The sequence below is a fragment of the Poecilia reticulata genome, linkage group LG12 (genome assembly GCF_000633615.1).
Source record: "Poecilia reticulata strain Guanapo linkage group LG12, Guppy_female_1.0+MT, whole genome shotgun sequence".
NCBI classification, from domain to species: Eukaryota; Metazoa; Chordata; class Actinopteri; order Cyprinodontiformes; family Poeciliidae; genus Poecilia; species Poecilia reticulata.
In genome coordinates this window covers 22,752,093-22,764,205 of record NC_024342.1, presented here as the reverse complement: position 1 = coordinate 22,764,205, position 12,113 = coordinate 22,752,093, and the positions used below count along the sequence as shown (strand labels likewise).

The following is a 12,113-nucleotide window of genomic DNA, read 5'->3' as shown; positions in this document are numbered from 1 at the left end:
AATGTTTTAATTACTTAACTAAAATGGTAATAATAAATCTGCGCCAACCAAACTGGATTCAACATAAATAAAATGTGGACTTTTCAGTTGATTAACAACACAGAATAAAAACTCAGCAGATGGTGAATGCCAAAATGTAAAACACAGAAGAAGAAGAAGAAGAAGAAGAAGAAGAAGAAGAAGAAGAAGAAGAAGAAGAAGAAGATGATGATGAGGAGGAGGAGGAGGAGGAGGAGGAAGAAGGAAAGAGATCCGGAGAAAGAAGAAGAGAGAGGAGCAGGAACCAGCGAGCCGCTGCTCATAATAACCCCATTATGAGCCTCATCAATGATGTAATGAAAGCAAACAGTGTGAAAATTGCCTGTAAACAGTTGGATCTGAGTCTCCTGATGAATTCACTGTCTCCTATCAAAGCGAGGATGAGCAGAGAGGAGCGGAGGGAGGGAGGGAGGAGGGGAGGGAGGAGGGAGGAGGGGAGGTCCACTCCGGCTCCCCTCAGCCAATCAAGGCTTGTCACAGGGGACTCACGTGGACGAGGCGCTCTTAAAACCTCGCTCCTGACTTTTCCTCAAGTTCAATTTTTTGGGATTCCCTCCCACCCCAGCCGCATCAAGTCGCTTTTACTTCCCCAGTTGTCACTATTTAACCTACTTTATCTCTCCTTTTTTCCCCCTCCGCTTCCTCTTCCTCCTCTCTTTCCTTCTTTCTTTCTCTCCACAGCGGCTCCGGACCCTCCTGTCGCTCCGCTTCCAGCTCTTTAAAACCCGTTTTTAAAACCCGCTTTAGCTGCTCACAGGAATGCCGCTGACCAGAGTCCAGCGGGAGGACGGTTCCTGTCCATGGTGCTGAAAACTGGGGAACAWTTCCTCTTCCTCAAGCCGAATCGATTGCTGCACCAGCTGCGCTATTGATCGCCGACAACAAGAAAATCGGATAAGCGAACTGTTTTCATTTGAATTTTTATCTGGAACTATTTCCGTCGACCGATCCGGCAGGAGGACTGGAAGTAAAGCGGATGAAAATAAGCAACAGCGGCGCGTTTTGCGGAGAAGTCCGAACATAATCCAGCTTTCTTAAGAGTAAAACTTGCACCTGAAACCAAATGGTCATTTAAAAGAGAGATTAAGGGAAAAAAAGGCCTCATCGGAACAATGGAGGCGTCCACCAATGGGTCCAGTTTCGGCATCGACTCGCTGCTGTCCCACCGGCCGGGGAGCCCGCTGTCCAAGGCGGACGGCCTGCTGCCGGGGGAGTGCCGCTCGCCGCTGGAGTTCAGCCCCAGATCGGACGTGGAGAGCGGCTGCTCGTCGCCTCCGTCGCCCCGCAGGGAGTGCGTGGAGGAGGCAGCCCAGAGGCAGGTGCACAGCGCGGGGCTGCCGCCGCACCTGCAGCACGCACAGATCTCTGCGGGCGCGCAGCAGCGGACCGTCACCTCCTCCTTCCTCATCAGGGACATCCTGGCGGACTGCAAGCCGCTGGCCGCCTGCGCGCCCTACTCCAGCAACGGCCAGCCGACGCAGGAGGCCGGGCGGCTGGCCGCCAAGATAGCGGACGATTTCATCGAAAAGATCCACAGCAACTCCTCATCGGACAGCGAGTATAAAGGTAGCAACTTCTCCCGTTCCCACAAATATTTCATAGTCCCCCACAACTTTTTATTTAGGAAACAGAAAAAACAAACCACAAAAATAACTTTCTATATGTCATCCAGATATGTGTTAATCATGCTCCATCTCTGGCGGAAAATATTAAAAATTTTAGTTTATTTTTGTGGTTCACAATCTTCTAATTCACAGTTATATATTTTTTTGGCAATTAACTGAATTATTTCTTTTTAATATTTTTAGATTTTTCCATCTAGACTYAATATTGCATTTTAATAATTCACGTGAAATTAAAACGAGACACTGCAATAAAGAGAAAAAAAATAAATTAATTGGAATTTAACAGTCTGAAAAACTGCAAAATTTCCAATTTAATCGATTAAAAAATGCATATATTGATAACTTACTTTAAATTCCGTTCACTTATTATTTTTAATTTAATTTGCAGGTATTTATTGATTAAGTTTGTTCGCGTTGCAGCGGCGGATTCTGCTCTGATGAAGGCAGAAAACATCCAGCTGAAGCAAAACAACTCATTTCATTTCAACCATATTTCATATCATAATTAACATTTTTAACATTTTTGTTTGAAATTTTAAACTCAATCATTCTTTTTTTTTTTTTTTTTTTTTTGCTCCAGCTCCTGATCGATTCATTGATTTATTTCAATAACTGATTGATAAAAAAGCAGCCACGCGCACCTTTACTTTGATGTGGCCGCCCGGATTGTCTCGCGGATTTGATCCAATTTGTCCAATTTCGGCGCTTTAATCAGACGTGTGAGCGCGCGCGGCTCGTGGTTTCTTCCCCTTCCTGTGAAGTYGCGGCGGCCGCGCGTGCAGGCTGCAGCCCCGGCCCCTCGTGGCTCAATTAGGGGGATTATTACCGCGTTGCTTCCTGTGATGCCTCCGCTACTCAAGCTCTCTCGCCTCTGTTCGCGTTTCTCTCCTTCAGAATGGATTATCAGAACGAACTCATGTATGTGATTTCTTTGCACTCCACGCGTGAAAAGAACAAAGACTTCGCGGCTCTGCTGACGGGGAAAACATCAGATGTGAAATATGAATATTGAAGGAGCTTCTCATAACAACTTAAGGCCAAAAATCAAACAGCCCCGCAGCGAGGAAAATCGCTTTGCGCGCTTAAAATCACGTTTTGGAAAAACTTGAAGGTATATTCTTTACTCTAAACACAAGCGCTTTTGTAATTTACAAGAAATAGAAGTGAMATTTTGGGCGATATTTGAAGCTGGAATTGCGTTTTAAGCAAAAGAATAAAAATATAACATCAGTTATATACCACCAATTTTCAACAAATGTCATTTTAAGACACTTTATGGACCCAAATACGCAAATTAAACTAATATTGTTAATTAAAATGCCTTTATTTCTCAGCGCATATTTAAAATGTCAATAAAAACTATCTTGAAGACTTCATAATTTATGCTCTTTGAAAATCAGAAAATTTCAGATTAATCAGTGACATGTTCTTTCGATAAATCCAATTTAAAATATATTTTTTATTTGTTTCAGAACTTTATAAATGTGCTGCAGACATTTCCACATTTTTCCCTCCGTTTCCTTCCTCTCAACATTCTTCCTTGTTGTTTGTTTTTAATCGGCAGTGAAAGAGGAGGGGGACCGGGAGATCTCCAGCAGCAGGGACAGCCCGCAGGTCCGGCTCAAGAAGCCCCGGAAGGCCCGGACGGCCTTCACGGACCACCAGCTGGCGCAGCTGGAGCGCAGCTTTGAGCGCCAGAAGTACCTGAGCGTCCAGGACCGGATGGAGCTGGCGGCCTCCCTCAACCTCACCGACACGCAGGTCAAGACCTGGTACCAGAACCGGAGGTGAGGACCGAGCCGCCGCCGGTTCTGCTGCTGCTGTGCTGCTGGTTTTGCTGGGAGAGACTCTGGTTTCCCACTGAGGAGAAAGTTCACTTCCATGGCTGAGTCACGTTGTCGAAACTGATTCACATTTTCCCTTCATCCACTTAAAAATAATTACAGCTGCATTTAATTTATTTTATGCTTTAAGATTAATCTTTGAACCTAAACCTCAAAACACTTTCTGTTTATTCTGTCAGCTCCTATTTAGCTAATAAAATGTGTCAAAGCTGGACGTTTCCATCCAAGAATCTTCTCTAGACCAATACTTTGGTTAGACTTTTTTATTTTTATTTATTTTAAGCCTCATTCTGATGAATTTCTATCAACATGAAAGGAAATCTGTTGGCTTTATTTTATTCTAATGAAATAAGGAGCAAAAGTTGATTGTTTCTTCAATGTTCAACTGTTTTATATTGGGTCTATAATGGTGAACCAATAAACTACAAACATGTATGCAAGTCAAAAAGCCTGAAAGTGATAAAAGTTTATACTTTTCCCTAAAACATAACCTCATGTGTTTAGTTTCAATTTAACCTGAAGGGAAACACGTCTGATTTATTTTGTTTAATCAACCAATCAGCTCCACGTATGGGGCCCATGTTTGGAGGATGTGAGTTGGAAACTTGGGTCCAGATCCAAATGGGTTGATGAAAGTCAAACCGTAGAACCCAGATGTTTTCCACAATTTGAAAATATTCTCTTAATATCCATCCCAGACATTCAATTTTTAACTCCAGTCCAGCTGTGAGGATTAAAGCAGAATCCAACATACATAATACAGTTTAATGCTGTTTCATGTTTAGTTGTCTATTTTAATATTTTTTTTAATATGGAAAAAGAGAAGAAAACATTACGACACTTTTTTTCCAGTTTTGAACGTTTCAGTAAAATGGAAAACAGAGCAAAGAGACCAATCGCACCAATTATTTATGTTTTTTTTTTTTTCAGTTTTTATCAACCATCTATTTACAGCTTAATAACAAACTGCTGGTCAGAAACAATTATTTCCCTTATTTAGGCCAGAAAATGCATCAAAAATAAAAAGTAGGTGTTTAAGGTTTTCACATTGTTTTGATGGACGGCGATGTTTTCTTTTGTATTTGGTGAATAATAATAATAAGGAACAACCAACTGACAGAGCCATGTTGATTATTTAATCTCTTATTTCAGTTTTTGACGATCACTTCATGTTGGTTGGATCTGCTGGTGATTCAATAGCCCAGTGGACAAAACCAAAGACTGGGTTTATTTTTTAAGGTTTTTGTTGACGTTAGTCAGACAGAAAGTGGGTGGAGGGAAGAAGGGAAGACATGCAGCAAAGGTCACAAGGTCAGGGATCGTCCAAGTCCCAGAAAAAAACTTTTTTGTAGCTTTTCTTATTCAGATATTAATAGTCAACCAACATTTACAGAACACATGGGGCCCATTAATGATGCTACCCATGGGTAGCTTCATGCTAACCACTGGTCTGATTTAGATCAAAAAGTGGAACCCATATGGATCCTAGATGTGATGCCCAGGTGAGAGGGGACCCATTTGGTTTTGCTAATGTGTGTTGTATTTAGTCAACCCAATGGGTCTCATATTAGAAGTCTAGCATGATTTCAGGCCCAGTTAGTGCTGATATGAACCCACATGACGTCTTTTTCAAATTTTAACCAGGAAGAACAATTTAAATGTTAAATGGCCGACTGTTGTAACCCTGAAATTTATTTTGTATGTTTAATTTATTTTTAGTTTTTAAAATCATTTTGTGTTTTTTGTGTGACTTTAAGACAACCTCTGACAATCCTAAACCATAAAAACTTCTGCTTGTCATCAGTTCCCAAATGAGTTAACCCAACTCTCTGAAATGTTGATGCTCATGAATGTCTTACATCTATTTATGGGACCCATAAGGAACTGGATTAAGAATAAAGCTCCAACAGTGATTGCCTTTGTTTTCATTAATCACCCCATATTAACTCCCTATATTAGCTTGATKTTGGTCATCTCTGGGCAATTTGGGGGACCCATCCGGTCCTGGGTGTGTTGTCCAATTTGAACAGATTTTCTTAATACCCATTTGAGACCCACTAAAATCCTACATTGGGTCCCCAACTCTTTATTTAAGCCAAGTGGGTCCCATCCAAGAAGCCAATTGCGAGCGCAGGATCACTTAGAACCCATCCAGCCTGAGCTAACACCCATATGGGGCCCATATTCACTTTGACGTCCATGGACAGGGAGGCAGCTAAGTACATTCGGAGGGGTGTGCAGACACATTACAGGCCCCCCTGGGGGGTTTCAATGCACAAACAGCTGTCAAATACAGAAAATGACGACTAAAAATAATCAGCCCTCCATCGTTTGGCGCCCGCTCTTGTGGCGCCCCTACGAGTCGCACCCACTTTTTGCACCACTGTCAATAAATTTATAATAATGTGTATTTTCGGTCGGTCAGAAACATTTTTTATTTGACTTTATTATGGCCCATTTGATTCATCCTGATGAATTCATAGCCACATGTTGAAATCAACAGACTTCTCTATTTTCACTCATTTTTCATTTTTTTCCAACGTCCTTCCAATGAAATTCTGCTTGGGGAGATAATTTATAGAAAGAACAGGCCCGTGAATTGTTGCTTTAAATTTTTTATTTTGAATGCTCAGGAAATTATTTCTCATTTATTTTCCACATTTACGGCAGAAACCATGCTGGTCATCACGGTCTGTGACTGAATTAACCTGAGTGCGTCTGATTATTTATTTATCTTTCATTTTATTTCTAACTCTCATGCAGCTAAATGACATAAATAAATATAAAAAACCCACACAATTTGAGTCGGAGTTGCTTATGAATAATGCATCGTTGCATGTGTGCATATTAATAATTCAAACAAACTACTATATCTACTCAATTATCTTTATTATGAATTATTCACCTGCGCGGAGTGCACGCTGGCAATCTGAAAGACGTGTTTGGGTGTGAACACAAAGTGGCAGGCTGGAGATTTGGGTGATTTTAAAAACAGAGCGGGGGGTAAGAGAGGCTGGGGAAAAAAAGAGAGGAAAACATTCCCTACTTCTAATTGGATCCCAGGTTAACAGATGGGAGATATTTTGGCGTGTCAAACACAATCGCTGCCGGCTGCAGGAAGACTAAAAACAGCCTGTTTTATTTCTCTCCAGGACAAAGTGGAAGCGGCAGACTGCGGTCGGGCTGGAGCTGCTGGCGGAAGCTGGGAACTACTCCGCCCTGCAGAGGATGTTCCCGTCCCCGTATTTCTACCCGCAGAGCCTGGTGTCCAACCTGGACCCCGGGGCGGCCTTGTACCTGTACAGGGGCCCCTCGGCGCCCCCGCCGGCCCTACAGAGACCGCTGGTCCCGCGGATCCTCCTGCACGGGCTGCAGGGGGGCGGAGAGCCGCCGCCGCCGCCTCCACTACCCCCCATGTCCGGAGTGCTTCCCCGGCCTGCGCAGCAGCGGTGAGCCGGGCCCCCCTGCTGAGTTTTTATAGAACAAACTGGACCCGCTTTGAACGAACAGGACAAAATAAAGAGAAAACGATGAACAGTTCGGGCCATTATGGGACAAAACTGGACGGAATCGAGCCGAAAAGACTCTAAACGGACTTTTTGTTGTTGTTTTTGTTTGTCTTTGTGAGACAGAAGCTTTATTTATAATTTATTTATTTTTCAGAAGGCAGTAAAAGCCTTTAAGTTAAGTATTTATTTACACCCAGTTTCAGTATTCGGGCTCCGGTATTCGACCTCCAGCCAATTATTATTATTATTATTATTATTATTATTATTATTATTATTATTATTATTATTTACAGGTAATATGATCAAACTTTCATGTCTGAATAAAAAGTAGTTGTATCATCCAAAGGAACAATATTTTTTAGTTTTTTCATTCATCCGAGTCGTTGACGTGTAAATAAGAAATAAGAGGACATTTTTTGTTCGATTGTTTGCTACTCGGTTCAGTTTAAACCGAACTGGTGCGATTATAAATATACGGATGGACTGGATGTTTGGATCCATAAAACGTGGCTCTTGCTGACTTAAATATGTCAAATTATTTATATCTAAAACGCGGTTTTAGCCCCCCAACAGATTTTAATGCATCACCTCGGTGAGGCCTCATTTTGTATTTTTATCGATAATCGATTAATCAGGCTTGGGCCCCGAGCTCAGGTGGATTTGTTGACGTTGTGCATCATTTCTGTTATTTCATATGAAGCTGTGATAATAACTCCGTACTGTTCCAACTCTCCTTTATATTGGTGAACATGTATATTGCAGATATCAACCTTGTGGAGTGATTTTGGTATAATTACTTTTCCTGGATTTTATTCGATTTGTTCCCTCTTCTTTTTTTCTTCTTTTTTTTACATTTTAGTTTCTTAAAAGACGTTTCCTCCCAAAAAGTGGTGAAGTTTATTTTTATTTTTTAGTGAAGTTCACAGCAAAGGTTGAACTGATTTAAAAAAAAGAAAAAAAAGAAAAAGAAAAGGGGGGATTTGATGTAAAAGAGAATTACTTTTATAAATGTGGAAATAAAAAAAGATGTCTTTCATTTAGTACCGTGAAACGCTTTTGGAGTTTTGTGGGGAACATGGAGGGGAATCAACACGTGGATTTAGGAACAATATGTTTATTGTTGATAGAGCAACATTTGTTTAAATTCTTCCAAGCGCAAAATCTGGACTTATGTGAACCAAGCAACGAAAATCTGTGAATTTTAAACAGTTTGGTGTCTTTTCTCGAACATGGCGTCCACTCTGCCCTGCCCGCCTACAAACAGCAGCGACTCCGAGCCGTTTGTCCATAAACAATGCAGGGAGCGGCATGAAATATTAATGCCATTCATCGCGATTGTTTAAGTGCCTTTAAATGATCCCCATTTTGGAAAATTGATTGTTTCCATCCGCGTGCAGTTCCTCCTTGAGAGGGTGCTGGATGCGCGCTGCGGTGCCAAGCGGCTCCAACAGCTGGTGACCGGGCTGGAGCTGCCGGCAGACCGGGGATCAGAGCCGGGACAGCTGGTCAGCGGCGGCCCCACCTCCCCAAAACCCCCGTCCAAGCCTGAGCGCACCCACACGATCCCTCCGCGGCGCGTCAGGGGTTAAAGGAGTTCAGGCTGACGGACAAGGCTTGGCGAGCAGGATGTTAACGACGAGACAAAAGACTTTAATAGGTTTTAATTGAAAGTCGATAATGGGTTTGATAGCCAGCTCCCCCTGCTGTCAGCCGCGCATGGCACCTGTTATCTGGGAGCCCCGCTCCTCCTCTCGGCGGCTGATCCGGCCGTGAAACATCAAACTGACGGCTGGAGAACTTGCGCTTTTATCAGGCGGAAAATTGCATTAAAAGCGCAGCGAACTGCGCCAGGTTCTGGCCGGTCTGGGTCATGCATGACGCTTCTTACTTACAGTAAAAAGAAGTTCCCAACAGGACATAAACATGCTCCGGAGAACCAGCAGACATGTTTATAATGGGTTTATTTTACAAAAGAAGTCCGATAAAATCAATAGTGACCAAAGCGTGGACCAATCAGGATCGACAAACAATCCTCCAAAAGCAAACCCACCGCAGCAGCGCTTAGAAAACAGAGAAAACTCATTTTTAAAGAACATAATATAAATAAGACGAAACAAAACAAACAATTAAAGTCCTATAATTTTTAATATTATTTCATAACTTTAGAATTAATATTTTTCTACTTAATTCCTATTAAAGCACTTTGAACTGCCTTTAAATGTGCTACAAATAAAATTACCTTTACCGATTATTATTGATTTATTTTATTTTCCAGTTTGATGATTAGAGATAAAAACGTTATTGGTTCAGTCACTTTGCAAAGGTTACAGAATTTTTTATTTACTTTTTATGTTATTATTCTTTCGAAATTAACATATACAAATAATTTTATTTATTTATTTATTTATTTTTTTACATACTTTTTAAAAAATCTGTTTTTTTCTTTCTTTTGGTGCAAAAGTGAAAACCAGCGAATATATCGCCTCATATTTTAATCAGTTTGTTACCATAACAAAAATCAGACTCTTATCCTGTTACTTTTTTTTAATTTTTTTTTTATAATTTTGTTCTAATTTCCTTCACGCGGTGATGACGAGCGCCTCGTTCCGGATGGATTTTCTTGTAATTACGTGAGATAAACACCGTTTTGTATCTTTTTCGCCTCCTGCTAAAGTTCAGCTTTGATTATGTTTATGGCCACTTGCTTCCTTTATAATGGCGCCTTCTTTATTTACACCTGCAGCGGCCATGATACCTGAAGCACCCGAGCAGCACCTGCTGGATGCGAGGACATAACAAGGACCCGGCAGCGCTTCAAAATCCCCTCTGTTCAGATTTCACCTGGATAAAGAGGGAAAAGAAATACCTCCCAACTCGCCAAAAGATCATTATATCCCCATCATGTGGATCCGTGACCGATTCAGATAACGACTGCGCATTTTCTTTTAATACTTGCAAAGTGCGCAGCTGATTATCACAGGAATAAGGGCCCAGCGCGTCCTGCCTGATGACTCGGAGATTTCCCTTTTATTTCCATGTGAAAGGGGGAGCTGGTGGTAAATCCCCCGGCTCTCACCGCGGATTGTCCCCGGCTCAGGGTTAATGAAGTGCGGATGGAGTGTGGTTAAGATCCCGACAGACAAAAAGAAGAAGAAGAAAAAGGCTTATTCTCTCAGGATCAGTGGCTCATTCTAATCCAATGGACCTCTAATACTAATAATAATAATAATGATTCAAAGGAGAAACAAAAACACGAACAACAACCTTCTGATGAAATTAAGAGCGAATCAAAGCCTGATTTGGATTGTTTCTGCTTTTATTTTTAATTTTAGTTGTCCAGTGAGGCAGATCTGCATTAGATCTTTATTATTATTGTAAAAAGATCCACAAGGGAAGATGAAAAATACATCAATTAAAATGCTGAACAATCGCACGGCCTATCCCCCNAAGATCAAATTTTACAGTTTGGTGCGCAAAATGTGCTTTAATGCTGGTTATTATATCTGCTCTTAGTCGGATGAGAAACAACAATATTTTATGCACAAACAGCCACAGCTTCGCTGTATGCATTTAGGGCATCTGGAGCAACTTTTGAAGCCATCTCTGCGCACGAAAAAGTTTCAAAACAAACCGATTTATTGCGCACAGAGCTTCAATCTGAACAAAATATTAGAATTTAGCTCGATAAATGCATCCTGCCGTGTTAATTATGTGCTTTAAATATTCCCTTTAACCATTAGCGGGGAAACTAATTACAGCTTTAAATCACACGGATCTTAGTTTCTGACCCTTTTCCAGTTCCAAAGGAAAACTAGATTTAGGAAGATGCTTCCATTTTAGTTGGAAAAATAAACAGCTAAAGTTGATCTGATGATCATGTTGTGTGATAGGATGAATTAGGGACTGTACTGTGGGAATATCTTTGAAGGAAAAGGAAAAGGAGAAATACTTCTAGCCTGGAGGTAGGAGTGGAGGAAGCCTGGTGGAGCGGAGGGGAGATAATTTCCCCCAATATGACGGAGGGGAAGAAAACATACAAACTTGGGTCAGGGGCGCCGGGATTGACATCCCAATCTCAGCAAATAATGAAAGCTTTCCTCTCGGATCACAGGGAGGGTTAGGGAGGAAAGGGAGAGCTGGAGATGGAGATGAGGGAGAGGGAAGAGGCGGGCTTGCTGCCTCGCATAGCCTCACACACGACCCGCTGCTACCAGACCAAACAACCAAACTGGTGGCACTGGTTGACTTTCAGCCGCGCGCTATACTGATCGAAACGACTGCTAGCTAGGATGCTAGCTAGATAGCTAACCACAGACGTGCACTCTGTTGACATTCGAAATATTTATTTATTTATTTAAGTTTTTATTTATTTATTTATTTAAAAGTTATCCGGTCGCTAACGTCTGTCCGAGACGTATGCGAAAAGCACCAGTTCGGCTATGAAGCTAACCGGAAGTTACGTGCACTGTAAACAACAATCCTCAAACTTATGAAACGTTAACAAAAACGTCAGGTGTATTTCTGTCTGCTGATTTGTTGTTGTTGTTGTTAAAAAAATAAAAATATAGTGAATTTAGTCACAGAGGATAGAGTGCCCAGAATTTTTACTCAACTAAGAGTAGCAATACAAAATTACTCAAGTAAAAGTAAAATGTACAGCATTGTACAGTATTTTTTTTTTCGTTCAAAAAAGTTACTTAAGTAAATGTAACTAGTTACCCAATTTTGTCTATTTCATTTTTTACATTTTAGGAACTTCCAATGTTCCTAATTGGAAGTTCCTATTAGATACCACACTGTGGGTGTGGTATCTGTGGGGATACCACACCCACATATGTGGGTGTGGTATCCAAAAATTGTTCTCCAGTGAGAGAACAATTTTCTCTCACTGGAGAAAATTGTGAGAGAAAATAATAGCTCTTATTGTCATAAGAGCTATTGTAGATACGAAAAAATGAAGTGCAAATTTTCGAGAAAAATTAAAAAAACTCAAACTTTGTTATTAATATTGGAAATTAATATCATGAAATTGTTATAGTTTCAAAAACTTAAAAATTTAGACCTTTGAAAATCAGAAAGTTTGAAAGCTTTTCTAG

The 12,113-nt window shown here is 41.1% G+C and overlaps 1 protein-coding gene across 1 annotated transcript; it reads left to right on the top strand.

The window, feature by feature from the left end:
• Positions 1–531: 531 nt before the first annotated feature.
• barhl1b (BarH-like homeobox 1b) lies at positions 532–8,060 on the top strand. The gene is made up of 3 exons (XM_008424665.2): positions 532–1,605; positions 3,229–3,451; positions 6,661–8,060. Exons 1-3 carry the CDS (start codon positions 1,152–1,154, stop codon positions 6,959–6,961), a joined length of 978 nt encoding a protein of 325 aa, XP_008422887.1. The 5' UTR covers positions 532–1,151; the 3' UTR covers positions 6,962–8,060.
• Positions 8,061–12,113: the final 4,053 nt, after the last annotated feature.

What these genes read in the sequence shown, in the direction of transcription:
- barhl1b (XM_008424665.2), top strand. Translation starts at nt 1,152, where the DNA reads ATGGAGGCGTCCACCAATGGGTCCAGTTTCGGCATCGACTCGCTGCTG. An exon ending in ATCGGACAGCGAGTATAAAG is followed by an intron (nt 1,606 to 3,228) that starts GTAGCAACTTCT and finishes TTTAATCGGCAG; the next exon opens with TGAAAGAGGAGGGGGACCGG. An exon ending in ACCTGGTACCAGAACCGGAG is followed by an intron (nt 3,452 to 6,660) that starts GTGAGGACCGAG and finishes ATTTCTCTCCAG; the next exon opens with GACAAAGTGGAAGCGGCAGA.